At 37.8% G+C, this 16,549-nt stretch overlaps 1 protein-coding gene across 10 annotated transcripts in view; it reads left to right on the top strand.

The window, feature by feature from the left end:
* Positions 1-16,549, top strand: part of NAV3 (neuron navigator 3) — a 507,938-nt gene that overhangs the window by 375,678 nt on the left and 115,711 nt on the right. For 8 of the 10 annotated variants that reach the window (XM_030959546.1, XM_030959547.1, XM_030959548.1 and 5 more), the window contains 2 exons: positions 2,941-3,973; positions 11,284-11,399. In XM_030959546.1, coding sequence (XP_030815406.1) covers positions 2,941-3,973; positions 11,284-11,399 — 1,149 coding nt within the window. The remainder of the gene's footprint in view (positions 1-2,940; positions 3,974-11,283; positions 11,400-16,549) is intronic. The other 2 variants (XM_030959543.1, XM_030959552.1) reach the window with 1 other exon arrangement.

Here is a 16,549-nt window from a genome sequence, read left to right as displayed (position 1 = left end):
CCCTTTAAATTGAACATTAATGACACGCTAAATTTCTCTGAAAAATTTGCAGCTGTTTATGATTTGTGACATAGGGATCAAATAAATACTAGTCAAGGAACCTGTATTTTTTTGCTATATATGTAGCAGAACAAGCTGCCGTCAAAACAGTAAATACTCTTCTTTTTACATTTTTCCCTCAATGACTTCAATATTATACAGATGGAAATATGGCAAGGCAGGCATTCTTCTTTTTAATCAGAACACTTTTTTTTTTTTTTTGGTAGTAAAACTAATATCTTGAAGCCATAAATATGTAACATAATTAATACAACAGAACATTGGGGCATCACACTGTTTACAGATTGTTACATGTATTCTGCATTAGTTTTGCATATTCTTATGGTGTATTGTTCTTCTGCAAAACTATTGGTATAGCTTAAGACTCCAATCCTCCTGTGTATTTAGGGCTAGCTTAGTGCAAGGCAAGATGTGGGCAAGTGCACACCCACTTTTGAGCTATCAGCCCTGCGGCTGATTCCTGGTATAAATTATATTTTAAAAAAAAAGAAAGCCTGAGGGCTGCAGTAATTTCCAACAGCTGTGGTTGGCCCCAGGCTCTCTTACAGCATCTGAGGCTCACTAGATGAGAGCAGGGACCCAGCCATAATTCCTGCCTTGATCCCAAGCGATCAGCTATAGCACCTGCCCACCAAAGCTGCTCCATGGTGCAAGCTGGAGCCTGGGAAATTTGCTGTAAGTAAGTCTGTGACAAAAAATACTCTGAAGCAAGCTTTACCTGGTAAAGTTTCTTGATTAGAACAGGACTTGGCAGAGCTGCATGAAACATTTTGTGGAGGTGGAATGAGCTCATCTTCAGAATCACAGAATGTGTCAGGTTGGAAGGGACCACAGTGGGTCATCTGATTCAACCCCCATGCTCAAGCAGGGTCATCTCACAACATATTGAACATGAGTTCATCCATATGGTTTTTTAGTATCTCCAGTGAAGGAGACTTTATAACCTCTCTGGGCAATCTGTTGCAGTTCTGAGTCACCCACACAGTAAAGGAGTTCTTCCACATATTCGGGTGGAACTTCATGTGCATCAGGGTCTTCCTGTTGTGTCTTACCCGATTGCGGGTACCGCTGAGAAAACCCAGCTTCACACTCTCCCTCTAGATACTTGTATACATTGGTGAGGTCCCCTCTCAGTCATCTTTTCTGGAGGCTGAATTGGCCCAACTCTCCCAGCCTATACTTGAAGGAGAGGTGTTCCAGTCCCTTCATCATCTTTATCACCCATGAAGCACTGTGGCATTTGCATACCAGGCTGAGATGCACACAAAAAAATATCTGGGCAGATGGAATTACATAGCATCTATTAAGGTGGAAGCGGTTTGCTTAGTGGAACTAGTTACTAATAGAGTTAAGCAAGTGAAAATTTTATTTGTTGTCATATTACTTTATTCAGACTATTTTTTAATATTTTTCAACTAGAACTTCTTAATGCTATTCAGATTTTGCTATGTTTTCATTCTCTTTGTTAAAGGAAAAATAGCTTAACTTTCAGTACTCTCAAAATTCTGCCTTTCCTGAATATATTAGCAGACTTCAGACTTCCAGATGGGTAGTTGAATCTTTACTTGAGGTTTAGGGCTGAGACTGCAAAAATGAAAGCAATGCATAACTTCATATGCTGTGCTGAAGGGGCAACTGTCCTCAGCATTCTCATCTACGATATTATTCAGACAGAGGGGCCCCAAGGTATCACATACTATGTGTATATGCAAAGCATCAAGCACTCTTTTTGTCATTACACAAACTATATTTGAATTGTATGTTTCATGGGCTTTTTGTAGTACAGAATTCAATATTCTACAGACCAGCTTACATCTAATTCCCCAACAGTCCCAATACTGAATGTCACGGCAAGATGCTTCCACTAAAAGAGCATATGTCAGCTGCTGAAATAGCTGTGTACCGCATGACTTGATTGCTATTACCACTTCATTTCTCTGGTGTTTCAGAGTGATGGTGTTTATATACTCGGATATGTCCTGGGAATCTGAACTTCATACAGAAGAGCTTAACCCTTTCATGCATTGCTCTGTTTCGGTTAATAAGGCTAGATGACAAAAATCACAGCTATTAATTGGCATAGTTTGATTATTGCAGAAGGGGCCTTGTTTTCATTGATTCTGAAGATCCACTGAAGTTCCTGGATGATGCAAGTGTAGCGAATGTGCCAGAGCTTTCTTTGCCTGCCTGTGTTTAGAGCCAAACCAACTATGATTGCTGTACCCATGCAGATGATGTATCACTGTAACTTTCAAGTACTGACACTGGTGAAATTGTTGATAAAATTTTTTCCTGCCTTTGAAAGTGTACTGGAATAAGTTCCTGAAGTGAGCTGCTAAATATTGTTAAGAGTATTTAAAACCAAAAAAAATTATTGCCACCAACCCTTTTCGCTTTTATGACTATTGATTTTATGCATTTAATTTCAGTATTACTAAGTCCTTCTCCTCTTGCCCAAAACCTTGGCTTTCTAGCACGTATTTTCCTTTCACTAAACATCAGACCCCTCTTTGTCCAGTTTTGGTTTTCTACCATAATTGTAGCATTCTTTCTTTTCTTCTTCAGTGTTTTGTTATGAACAAGTGATTGGAAAAATAAAAGATTAAAATATTAAAAGATAAAATCTTAACTTGGAAGGCGTAATGAAACTGTTGTAACGAAGGTGTTTCTGAGGCTTTCTTGGACTTGTGGAGGTATCAAACACCGCGATAATGGAGGAAGGAAAGGCATATTCTGTTAGCATCCTTCATGTTCCATGCACATATAAATTATGATTGTTGTAGATCACACGTAAATGTGTTTTAAATGCCAGGGAACATCACCCTCAAGCATGAGATGAGAGAGTAACTATACCACTATGGCTTTTTTCTGTTTTTTAAGCAGATTCACCAAAAGGCCCTCACCCCTCTTCAGGCATGAATGGAAATGTGCAGCATCCCACCAGCACCGGGCAGCAGCAGGTCTCTGCCATACCCTCTCCAAGTGCCAGCAAGCCTTGGCGCAGCAAATCCATGAATGTCAAACACAGTGCGACCTCTACCATGCTGTCTGTGAAGCAGCCCAGTCCCGCAACCTCCCCTACTCCTACTTCAGACAGGCTCAAGCCACCCCCTTCTGAAGGTGTGAAGCCCCCTTCATCTGGACAAAAATCTATGCTGGAAAAATTCAAGCTGGTTAATGCTAGGACTGCTCTGAGACCTCCTTTGTCACTGAGCTCAGGACCCGGTGACAGTGGGAGAGAGGATGACAACTTTTCAGAGTGTGGTGAAATGGATGTCTTAAGTGGTGGGGTGAACAGCAGCGGCTCCACAAGTAGCAGTCCCAAAGTATCACCCAAGTTAACCCCTCCAAAAGCTGGCAGCAAAAATCTCAGCAATAAAAAGTCTTTGCTACAGCCAAAGGACAAAGAGGAAAAGAACAGGGACAAAAACAAAGTTTGCACTGAGAAAGCAGTCAAGGAAGAGAAGGATCAGGTCATTGAATCATCTACAAAGAAGAGCTCAAAAATTGCAAGCTTAATCCCAAAGGGAAGCAAGACAACAGCAGCCAAGAAAGAAAGTTTAATATCATCTTCTAGTGGGATCCCAAAACCTGGATCAAAGGTGCCAACAGCAAAGCAGAGCACTTCCTCCTCATGCGCAGGGAGTAAGGAGGTTGAAAAACTGAGGACTACAAAAGGAAACCAGTCCCAGTCAGCACCAAAATCTCAACTTAGTGAGAAGGCTTCTCCTTCCTCTGGTCTTGCTTCTTCTGAAGGGAAAGAACCAAGTGCTACTCTCACTCCAGGATCCTCCGTCGGCACCTCGATGGCTGCAGGCAGTGGCCAAGGCACAGGAAATGGTGTAGTCCAGCTTCCTCAGCAACAGCAATACAGCCACCCCAACACTGCCACAGTAGCTCCTTTCATTTATAGGTAAGATCATGGAGAAAATTGGGGTTTGTGCTTCCGATTGGGCAAGACAGCTAAAATGGATAAAGTAATGGTGGATCATGCTCTTATCCCCCAGTTTCTGTCACAGCATCATGCCAATGTTTTTCTAATACTATTTTTTAATTAATGTTACTCTATGAACAATTTCTTACAAGAACTCTGAGTCTTTACCTTGTATGAAAGCAATCCACTGCAAATATTTGCAATGTTTTGATTAGTAATACAGATCATGTGGTACATTCTCTGTGCTGCTTTTGAAAGGTCACGGCTGAGTCAGGTTTCTACTGTGAATATTCTTGTTTGCATTCTAAGAACCTCATCATCTATTTGCTGATATTCGATAATATTTGCTTAGAACTCACCATTCTTTTAAAAGATCATAAAATAAATTCCTGATGTTTTCAGAATGTGTAACAGTACTGGTGGATATTTGAAGAAAAAACATATACAAACCTCTACCAGTATTCAAAAATATTTCAACAGTTTGTGTAGACAGAAAAGGTTGCTGTTTGCAGTTCTTTTCCTGTTTAATTTTCTACATTAAATAGGTGTAGATGAACTCCCTGCAGACAGTTAATTTTTACAGGCAATAGTAACTCTTCAGAGGGCCAAGGCTCTGAAAAAGAAGACCGAACAGTTGAATGTATCAACATTTCTCTGAATTTATTTTGCTGTATGATAGAGCAGTGGAAGAGAAACTGGGAGACTCATTGTTGTACAACTCAGAAGACAGAAAAAGTGTGGAAAGATTGACAGGCTGATTTGAATGTTTTCAGTTGTGAGCTGTTGGAGGGTTTTAGTTACAGTTGTGGGTAAATTTAACATCTGATAAAACGACAAATACATTATTAAGCAAAATATACTGCCAGTTTTTGTTAGTGACTAGTATTCTGGATAATCTTGGCTAAAGATTAAAGAGGTGATGAAGTAGTCTCTGAGGAAGTATATATATCATTGCACAACTAAACATAGCTTCAAAACTAATCTGGATGACTGATAAATTCAGAAAATCATATGGGAGGAAGAAAAGGCTCAGTATGGGTTATATTTATTCTAATATGCAGTGGAGCCTCTGGAGTTTCAATTTTATGTATCATTGGATACACTTAATACGCATGTGACAATCTGGAATAACCTCAGTGATACAGAGGATTTCTAGTGTGGTTCATGGGACAGCCTACATAGGTGTTAGGGTGCATGTACAAGGAGAGAGAAAAAGGAGCTATGCTTTGCCTTCAGATGTGTGTGCTGCTCAGTGGCTATTTTGCTACATATTGATACCATTTCATTGCATGATGGAGATGTCTTAGTTTTGTTTTAAGCTTTGCCTTGAAGCAGGACGTATTTTGAATATTAAAGGGTGATAGAAGCATGCATCTTCCAGTAATATTTCTTATTAATAATTGTCTCTTTGCTTCAAACAAACAGCAAAGGAATATTTGAAATTGAATCTCACATGAAAATAAAATTCTCAGAGCCAGCATCTGATCTCAAAATGCCATAAACTCAGAGTAAAATACTGACTTTGATGAGGTTGCTTCAATATGTGTCTCTCAAACTGAGTGCAGAATCTGACTAAGAAATACACAGTAACTAAATTTCTTTAAAATCTAGAGGGGTTTGTGACACTGCGCAATGATTTAATAGAAAAATATAAATATAACCAAGGATAAAATACCCAAATTTTCAAAGTTAACATATTTATTTCTGTGGATATATGGTAAGTGGAAATGAGCAAGACCTGGGGCACTATACTTACATTCTTTGTTCTTCAACATAATTGTTTTCAAAGCAGTCACCAGCCACCACCATCAATACACAGAATTTTCAGGTGTGCTTTCTAACAGCTTTATATAAGTTAGTAAACAATGATTACCATTTAGACTAGCAGGGGTTTTTTTTCCCAGCTACAAGGAATATCTAGGATCTGTGACTTAGCACTTAATTCCTTGTAAAAAAATTCAATAAAATTTAGTAAAAATACAGAGTTATCCAGAGTTCTGCAGAATCTTGTAATATAATTGTGTCATCTATTTAGACCATTAGCATAGCAGAAGTAAGCTAGTGCTTTCATGATTTGTTGCTGATACCTGCAGATACCATGTATGTTGAAATATTTTTTTGTTAACCGAGAGGATATTACTGTAGATTACTCTGAGGAAAATTAGGTATTCCAAGGAGGTTTTTTAACACTGCCATGTATTTTCCTTAAGTGAGTAATGCAAACCTATAATAGTTATTAATAGTCATGTTTTCAAGAAGTCTATATTTTTATTAATGGACGGTTTTAGTGGGAGGTTCTCAAGTGGGATATTGCACTGTTCAGCTTTGCAGTCTTGGTGCTTTGCCCTATCTGATATCACATGGTATTTTTATTCCTCTTAAACACCTGACATCGAAATTCATATGGGATTAAGACTTCTCTTCAAAGATTAGCAGCAACAGTCAGAGTTGCATTTGAGATTATCTAAACAGGTATCACTTAAATTCTTTCATTCTGCCAGAAAGTGATGCTTTATTTTCAAATGTGGCTGTGAATATATTTTTTACAGTCTCCTATCTGTCCCCTCTGAAGTTGACTGCAGTGTCCACTGATGTAAGACTGAAAAAGATGTAATTTATTTGCCAGAAAGCTTGAGAAGACAGATACAGTAGGAAGGTTGAAGAGACTGTATAATTGTTTAAAGTATACCAGCTGCTAGTTAAAATTACACATCCTTCTACTTAGACAGAATTGTAGATGGCTGGAAGTTGTATCATTTTCCCAAGTCCCTTAAGCTTGTAATAAAATTGGCCTTAGAATTTAGCTGTCTTCCAAGTAGTGCTTAAATTTAAAACAGAGAAGAGTAACACAGAAGTTTAGTACTTACTAGGCTACAGTGCAAATGGGAGGAAGAAGGTACATTAATGACAAAAAAAAAATCCTGCTGAATTTCAGTAGGGGAACATTGGGTTGCAACTGGATGCAGGTACTGCGCTTCAGCTTTATTTTATTAACTCCTCCAGTAACCACTGTAGGGAATTAGTAAGTCTCTTTCCCATGGCCAAGATACAGAATCTAAAGCTCTCAAATCCCAGGGCCTGTGTTGCTCAGGAATTGCTAACTGCCCAAAATGCTGAAAGTATAGAAATTGCTGCAGAGAATTAGCTGACCACTCATCATCCTGAACTGCAGTTCTATGCTGTGTATTGCTTAAATTTCCATTTTTCAGCTAAGCTTTAGTTTGATGATAGTAACATCTGGAAGATGTTGCAATGTCTGAATTGCAGTCTTGCAGAGATATTCTTTCAGTGGTAGTGCTGGACTACAAATACCAGTTTGGCACTTCTTTTGTCCCTGCAGAGTAACAAACTGGCAACTTCAGCTATCTAATATGTTGGTGTAGAGAAGATATTGCCAGACTCTTCTCTGAAATGCAGGGTGAAAGGATAAGAGGTAAAAGATGCAAGTTACAACAGGGGAGGTGCTGACTGAAAGTTAAAAAAATATGGGTTTAGTTTGAGTCAGTGAAATGCTGCAGGCTGTGGAGCAAAGTTATGGAATCTCTGTCCTTGGGCATGTCCAGGATCTAAAAAATCAAGTCTCTGAGCAACTTAATGTGACCAGACTCTCTTTAAGAAAGTTGTTGGACCTGATGGCACCTAGAACATCTTTCTGATCTCAATTGCTTTATGATACTGTAAGGACTAAAGTATTCAACAGATAGGGCAGAGAAAGGACTTATCAGTGTAATAAATAAACATGTTACTGGTTACTAAAACTTTCTTCCCAACTCCTTTACTACATGGTGATCAATGCAGTTTTACTAGGCCATAGTCTCAAAGGTGAGCAGGAGTTCAGAGCAGTGACAGATGGAAAGGAGGATCTATCTGGTTGTATCTCTGGAAGTACAGTGACATTCAATTCCAGATGCCTATTCAGGATGTTTTTGTACAGGCTTAGTGGAAATATTATACTACTCTTCAAGGATCCTGCAACTATAACATGTGCAGGGTTTCTTGAGGCCGTATTGATATCCTGTTTTAATGACCAGAAGCTACTTCTGTGTCACTGACTGTGGACTTGAAAGTTTAAAGAAAAAAACATTCTGTCAGTTAATTGTGTTTGTTAATAACAGATTATACTGCTAAACATAATTTCTTCATTAAAGTGAGGACTCGAAGGCATACTGCAGTGCTTTATTGATTCCTGTTATTTGCATTGCTGCTGTGAAAATAAAGCAACAGTCACTCCCAAAGTTTTGCAGTCATAGGTAGTGCTAAAGATTGCCACTTGCCAGTTTTAGTTGTAACAAGTACATGATCTTTAGACACATCCTCCCATTTTTCCATTATAGATTTTCAAGTAATTGTGCAAGAAAAGTTTCCATTGTAGAGGTGTTAGTTTAGGAAATGGGAAGAAGCATAGTAAGTGAAGAAATCATTATAAACACTTATTTGATTAATTCAGTCCTTTAACTAAAAAGGATGTTTTCTTTCTCTTTGATTGCTCTTTTTAAATATGTGAGAGAATAATCCCATTCCCCTCCTTCTCTTTTGTGAGGCTAAACCAAATCAACTCTTCCTGGATTTGTGTTTGTTGGTTTTGGTTTGTTTTTTTTTTCCAGAAGGGTTTATTCTTCCCCATGAGCATCCTAGTAGCCCTTCCTTGCATCTGTTCCCAATTTAACTCACAGTTCTTGAACATGGGTGATTGAGCTGCTCATATTGCAGATGTGGTCCTGCCAGTCTGTTACACTGACAGTGATACACATTCAAGACAGCTGCATCTCAGAGAGCTGTTGGAAAAATGCCATCATTTTTATCTGATATCTTTTGGAATGTCAGCTAAAAAGCAAACAAATCTTTGATGTTATCTGTGTTTATCTAAGGTTGGCTATTTTTTTGGAGATAGGAAATGACTGACTGTGTTAGAGACCATTTTTAAAGTAGTGTTTCAAATTCTGTTCTTAATTACCCTGTACAGGCTCATTTTAATCAGAATGAATAAGCTTGTACAGGTCTGACTGAAAGAAGGATTTGTCTCATTAAATGAGTGTGATACTCTTACAAATAGGTAGCATGTAACTCAGTAGGTTGGAGATAAATATATTCTTTGATTGCCATGATTGAAATAGAAACAGATTGTCCTGTTTTCATGAAGGTTGCCTAAATTAACCTCCACTGTAGATGCACAGCACTGGAAGAAATATCACTGGGCTGGCTTTTACCGAGCTGAAATTCTTTTCCCTTTTTTTGATATCAAGAGAGATGTAAGAATTTAATTCTTTTTAAGGCAGTGGGCTGTGAGTAGGTAGAGGATAGATCATTCATTTAAGCAATGTGCAAGGCTAATGAGAAGATCACTTAATTTGCTGTTTACTTGCTTTAAGCTTAATCTGCAGTCCTGCAGCAATCACTTGAGTTGTTCATAGGATTAATACATCCCACTGAAAGACATTAAAGCCAGAAGTATAGAAGACAAACCTCACAATTTAATTTCCCATTTTTGATAAAAATTAGAAGAGGCATTTATATTTTTGGTCCAATGTATCACAACCCACAATGGACCCACAGCAATGCATCTTGAAGTTTTAGGTACCTTGTGTGTACCTGGGTACTTCTTGTTCCCCAAGAGCCCCAAAATCCTACATCAACAAATAACCCGTTGTCTCAAGCAAGCAGAACCTAGGCTGCTGCGAAATCCATAGTCCTCCATGAGATTTCTGTTGTTTCCTCAGACAATTAAAATTTTAATGATTCAAAGCCCTTTGGGAAAGCAAGCAGGACTGTGGAGTTTGAGAGTGTGTTCCCTGCAGAAGGATAGAGTGAGCTCTTTTTTTACTTAAGAGACTCTCCTCTCAAGCATCAAATGTAAAACTACATTCAAGGTTGTCAGGGCATAGCTAACCTTGCAACATGTGCTGAGCTTGTATTTCCAGTAGTGTGTGACAGACAAGAGCCAAATAGTTTTTTATAGAGCAGTTCTCTGTTTCCAGCATCTCTAAAGTACAGAAATTGGTAAGAAAACATTGCATCTGATCAGGCATAATTTATATTTCTGTTTCTGAGCTGGATGATTTTAATCAGTAGATTCCACCATGTCAGTACTTGTGCTGCTCTTTGTGCAGATATCTGTTTCCTCATCTATTGTTATGAATTACTGAAAAAATTCATTCAGTAAATGTAAAGAAAATATTAACTGGAAATTTATTTTATAAAATAAGTTGTTATGAAATTATTTTGAGAGATAAGTCACTTTTTATGAGTTTTATTTATAAAATACAGATACATCACACAGTTAAATGTTTATCTTTTAAGTTTAGTTGGTCATTGGAAACACTTTATGCTGAATTTTGAAAATTGAACTATAAATGTCACACTTTGAAATTAAGATATAAATATTTCATTAGTCTTTTAATAAATCAGAAGAGTGACTGCTATTCATGTCAGAAAAGCTGGAAGAGCTCAAGCTCTAAGTGAAGATCGTTTAAAATTTTATTTCAAAAAGTGGCTATTATATTTTTAGATGTGTTCTTTTGCTGTATACACATGGTGGTAAATGTTGCTGTTTGATGACATCATAGATCAGCAGTTCCAGGGTAGAGTAGATTCTACAGCTGTTCTGTAAGAAGAGGCAATAAGTGTGTGAGATATTTTTTATTATAATCAGTATGCTCATGTATTTCTTGCTATTTATTTTCATATAACAGAAAGTAACTGTATTCAGTGAGGGGTTTCCATTATAATTTATCATTGATATTCACAGAAATATACCCTCAAAGCAAATATGAGCTATTTAGTAGAAAGTTAATTGAAAAACTTGTATTATCCCTTTCCCCAGGGTCTTATACGGGGCATTATCAAAAGAAACTGCACATAGATTTAAATATCTGGGCTAAATTTCCATCCAGCCTTGCATAAGGTTTTTCCCACATGGCCTTTCTCATTTAATATTTCATCAATTACAAGTTTTTATTTCCTTTATGTATGTGCAGGGATGTGACTTAACCAATGTAAATGAATTCTGATTAGATCTGGTTGACAAATCCTTCAGAAAAAAAGTGAGGAAAAAGAAAGGCATCAAATCTCACAGAATTAACTACAACTTGTTTCTGCAGGGAGAGAGAGAGAGAGAGAGCCTAGTTGCTTGTATATTTGTGTATCTGGACTTTAAACTAGCATAAGAATGTGACAAAAATTATATTTTCACCCTATAGTGATATGATTGTAGATGGAGCTGTAAGTAGCACTTTCTTCCATGAACACATGAATGACAGATAATAATAATCAATCTTCTTGCTTCATTTCAGAACTCTCTCAGAAAATGACAGTACCTCTTTACCACCTGCTGACTCCTGTACCAGTCCTACTAAAATGGATTTGTCATTTAGTAAGACTGCCAAACAGTGCCTAGAGGAGATATCTGGTGAGTAACAATGAGTCAGGAGAAGACTGTGAATTTCTTTATTTACATCTGTTTCTTACTGGGAGCTTTGTGATGAGTTGAAATAATACTTCTGACCTCCAATCATGAGGGGTATTAAATACACAGAAAATTTAGGTCATGCATATTTAGTGCTTCAAATCCACTGTTATCTATTTAAACTTGTTCCTTCTGTTCAAATACCCTCTTTATCATTTTGCAAAAACTGCACTTTGACAATCTAGGGTTTCAAGTAATTGTTATTTCATTTAATCATACTGAATGTTCCAAGAGGAGCAGTGGAAAGTTGACTTCAGAAAGTTTAACACTCTCATTTAATAACATCAAATTAAATCATAACATCAGAACTGAGACATAAATTACATAATATACATGTTCCTTTTATTAATGAATCTGTATTCAGAAAACAAGCAAGTCCTTACTATTGTACCTGACCTGTAAGCTGCTGCTGGAGCTAAGCTGCTAAAGGTTGGGTTACAAGGAATTCCTTGTAAACACGGATTAAAGTCCTTACTAGGTTACAAAGCTGAAGGGACATGGTATTTTAGTCATATTGGAATAATTCCTTTGAAGTCAACAGAACCATGCTGAGTTACATCAGCATTGGATCTGGCCATGACTCTGCCTATCCATGCAAAAAGCAAAGTGTGCCACACCTCACTTCTCATCAGGACTGAACTGTGCTGCAGGGCTGTGTACAAGTTGATCCAAAGGCATTCTTTGCAAGAGCTGTTACTTGGGGGTTTAAGGGTTTATTTTTGCTGTTGCTTTGTTTTGCTTTTCATTAGCATCCTTAATCTTATAATTTTACAAAAATTAAAGATGATATCCTATTTCACTAGTTTTACCTACAGTTTTGCCCTTTTACCACAAATTGTCAACATTTAAATGGATTTGTCATGAGTCTTGGTTCTTCTCACACAGGATGTAATTCACTTAAAGCTCTAATTTGATACATCATTCTAAAATTGTCTCTCCACCAGAAGGGAAATAAGATGCCCAAGATTTATGGGGACTGTCTTGACATTTATCTGACTCCTACTGAAATAGGTTTTGTCCTGGTTTGTCTCAGTCCCTTTGGAAGTCTTCTGACATCCTTTATTTGCACAGTCAGGTTCTGTGATAAATATATCATCTCTTTGGAGGTAATGCATACCTGCTAAAATATAAAATTGTTTTTAATTACTTCAGAAATTGGACTCCTTGGTCTAATATATATAAAGAGTTTAATTGAAACACTTACCACAAATCAAGAGATGCATCAAGGAATCATCCAGAGAGAAGCTAGAAAAACCCCAAACAATTCAGTACCTGCTGAAATGATCAAACAGAATATAATGTCTGATGACCTTTTTACTGTTGTGAACAAAAACTAAACAGCATCAAAAAGAAGAATATGACATAAAGAAAACTAGAGGCCAGAGATGTTCCTAGTCTGATTATTTAGACTCTGGCATTAGCCATTGATTGGCATAACAGGCTGTAAAGCAGAACCACTGGGAAAATGTGGTCAGTTATTTGCTTTGTGCAAAGGGAAGCAGAGGTGGGTCGCCTGTATTTAACTGTTAGCAGCAAAAGGAATAAATGGATCAAGTACTCTATTTGCTGAATAATTAATTTCCTGTGTGGATGAACTATCACCATGTCATTGGTGGTTCTGTTGTTAGATCTGCATGGATAAAAGCTCCTGTGGTGGTTGCTCAGACAAGTATTCCATGATGGATTACCTATGAGAAAGAACAGTTCAATTCTTTTACTTAAGAGCATCTTTATTCTGATGTGATCAAGGGATTACACTAGTAGTAGCAAAGAGATAGCAAGGTTAATTTCCGTGGTCTGTTCACTTATTTTTAGAGTATTAAGCAATGAATCCACATTCTTTCATTTTGATATTACCTTTTTCCTGAAAGTTTCAACTGTTGCTGTAGGTGGGCATCATCTTTATATTAACTTGATCTTCTTTTGAAACTCAGTAGCCACCATCCTAACACAATGTGTTTGTAAATAGTAAGGATCAGTAAGGATAATGCAGAAGAGTGAACATCTGTGGAAATCACTAAACAGCTTGGAGGAGTGTGTTCATAAAGTGTTGTCCCACCTGTATTGTGTTTCTGCTTCATTGATCATTATTCTTTTTAAAGTGCCAAATATTTAGAACTAAGGCTGACATCCTCAGGACTAGAATATTTTAGCCAATATTGTTGTATAAACTGTTTCTCTATTTTCTGAATATTTACACATTCCTGTTTGTTATTACTTCTTGGCTGAAGATTACTGCTCCCGTAACCAGCCAAGTTGTTCATATCAGAGTTCCTAACTCACTTTGGAGCAATATCAGCCAACTGAACCTAAACTGATGCTCTAAGCTTGTCTAGTTCAAGACTTCTTCACAATAAAGACAAAAGTTGAATGCAGAAAAAATAAAATTATTTAAGAGTGGCTGGCCAGGCACCATTCTCCTGGTGTAATTCAGGAATCAAGCCCAATTTCCTTGCTGTAGTGGTGAAAAGTCATGGCTCTGCTTTATGTGTCCAGCAAGGCAGTTCACATCCCTTTGCTACTGTCTAAAGAGTGGTGATGGGAAAGTAGAAAGTAAAGCAAGAATCTGTAGAGGGATTTTTCAGCTCTCTTCTGCTCTGTCTTCCTCCTCCAAGGGAGCTGGTTACCTTTATAGCCTCTCCTGTCTTCCAACTCAGATCTGGTGGAAAGTAAAGTCAGAGCTCAAGCCACGTGTTTCCTGCCCACTGCTTTGCAAGTGATTTCTTGGTTTTACCTGCACACCCAAGAGAAGAGAATAGTGCTGGAAGGCAAGGGAGGTGAGGAGGCTGGTGTAGGCATAGACTCAGAAGTGTGGCTTGTGGTTGTCCTGATAAACTGGATACCCTCTTTATTTTTATATTACCACCAATAATCTGCTGCTCTTGGTGAAGATATACATGGCTTATGCCTAAAGCCAGTTCTGCATCTTGGTAGAGTTAATGTAAATCTGTTCCCATGGCTCTGGTGGGAATTTGTTCTAGATGTGATCTGAAGTGCTTCAGACTTTTGCCTACTTTTTTTTCTCCCTTTGAATATTCCACAGCTCAGCCAGAGCAGCCCCAAGTGTTTCCACAGTGCACATGGTGATCAGCACTAGAGTACACCTAGTGCAGTTTTTAGTCTTCCTGCACACCTTGAATCCCCTCTATGTGCACAGCTCCAGTGATACATGTACTCCCACTGAATGAGCCCTGTTTGTAGGCATGAGACACCTGAGGAGTAGTTCTGGTGTGTTCTGTGTGTGGTAGGCTTGTTGCTCATGTGGCACACAGGTGTGCAGACCTCTGTCCAGGAAATCCCAGACAGGATCTAAGTCTGGGAACAATAAAATAAGGAACAATTCTGCATTCAAGTGTGAACACAGTTTCTTGCATGTACTTTATGTACCATTTGCCTCAACAAGACTACTCAGTATCTATCCACTCAGTTTCTACAAAACTGGAATATATCTTTATAAACAGGATGATAAAATGATAATGGCAATAAAGGCTAATAAAGTAACTCAGGTTGGTTGTTGTTATTCATGGTATGGCTGGGAACAAGTTGTGCAGACTTTCTTACCAACTGTTTCTTCTTAAAGTAGCTGTGACATTTATCACCTTGTGCAGCAGGTTTATTGGAGAAGGATGTCAGCAAGTTAATTAGTTAATAATCCACTGTAAACTGTACATGTCAGTAAACTAAGTATTATTTTATGAAATCAGTGATAACATTTGGCTTTCACAAGTGCTGGCATGTTCTAAGAACTTAATGCAAAGTGTTTGATTAAGTAATTATTCATGAATAAATATTGACTAATTATTTAAAATCTGAGGGATAAAGGAGAAATGAAACAGTACTTTTAAAAGTTATAGGCCTATCTCAATGGCAGGATTAGCATAAAAACATTCAAATTTAAATATTTTATGTTTATTGTGCTTAATTTTTTTGTTCTCAGAAAGAAATAATACATGCAGAAATAGTTTACCTTTTTTTTTCAAGTAAGCTTAGCTGAAGAGATTCATAATCTTATGCATTTCCAGATCTATTACATAATTCATTCATTAGGGTTCTAAACCATCCACTGAGACTTCAAAGAAAAAATTATCTGACAGCAAAATTTGCCCAGAGATTATTAGTTCTTAAAATATTTTTTATAATTCCTTTTATGAAAGAGACTGTAAAAATAAATTAGTATGTTACACTGACTGTGATGGATTGAGGGAGTTCCCTAAGATCTTCTCGAAGTAAACATATTCCTGCTTGGTGGGTGGAGAACACACTGAATTGCAAGGTAGTTGGGCAATAATGCTGTCATGACGTTTGCTCTCCTCTAGTCTTCTATACTTTCTTCTTACCATAAAAAGATGTATTTTTTGGTTGCTATATCTAAACATTTTAAAATGGAAAGCTGAGCTTTAGAAAGTTCTTTTTCAAGAAATAAACCTAAGAATTTTCCACGTTGCAATTTTATATTTTGGCAAATGACACCCTGCAGAGAGATGTGGTAAAGTACAAGGATAAATTCAGTGTTGTTTCTGCTGAGTACTTGGTCTGAGATAAATAAGTATTCACTCTACCTGGGGATGATCACAATGGCCTGTCAACCAAGTGAGGCAATGGGATTTAATGGGAGAAAAGTTCATATGACTTTAAGAGATGTGGTAAAATGTCTGTATACAGAAAGGCTGAATGAAGGTTGTGTGATTAGCCTCAGTACCTCTGTAGAAAAGCACTGGACTCATTGTGTTTTCAGTGTATTTCATAGTGAGGCAAACGAATGCTGCCAGCTACCCTCACATGGCTCGCACAGTGCAGGTGTCATTCCCTTTTCAGTATGATGGTCTGTGACCTGTGTGCTCTGAGGCTGGGCTGCAATGACCAGCTCAGCAGGGAGAAGTAACAGGTCAGCAGAGACCCTGAGGCTCACTGGGTGGCCCAGGACACAGCTGTGCCACTACCAGAGACCTGTCCAGCCTGGAGGGGTGTGGCACCTATTGACAGCACCGTATGGGAGGTTTGGTGTGGCTCATCGGGTGAACATTTTTCATCTCCTGCCATAACTTTTTCTGCTCCCAGCTAGGAAGAGCACTGACTGTACCTGTCCAATTCTG

This window comes from Camarhynchus parvulus, chromosome 1A (genome assembly GCF_901933205.1).
Source record: "Camarhynchus parvulus chromosome 1A, STF_HiC, whole genome shotgun sequence".
Lineage (NCBI taxonomy): Eukaryota > Metazoa > Chordata > Aves > Passeriformes > Thraupidae > Camarhynchus > Camarhynchus parvulus.
The sequence above is the reverse complement of the archived record's forward strand: the minus strand, read 5'-3'. Positions and strand labels throughout refer to the sequence as shown.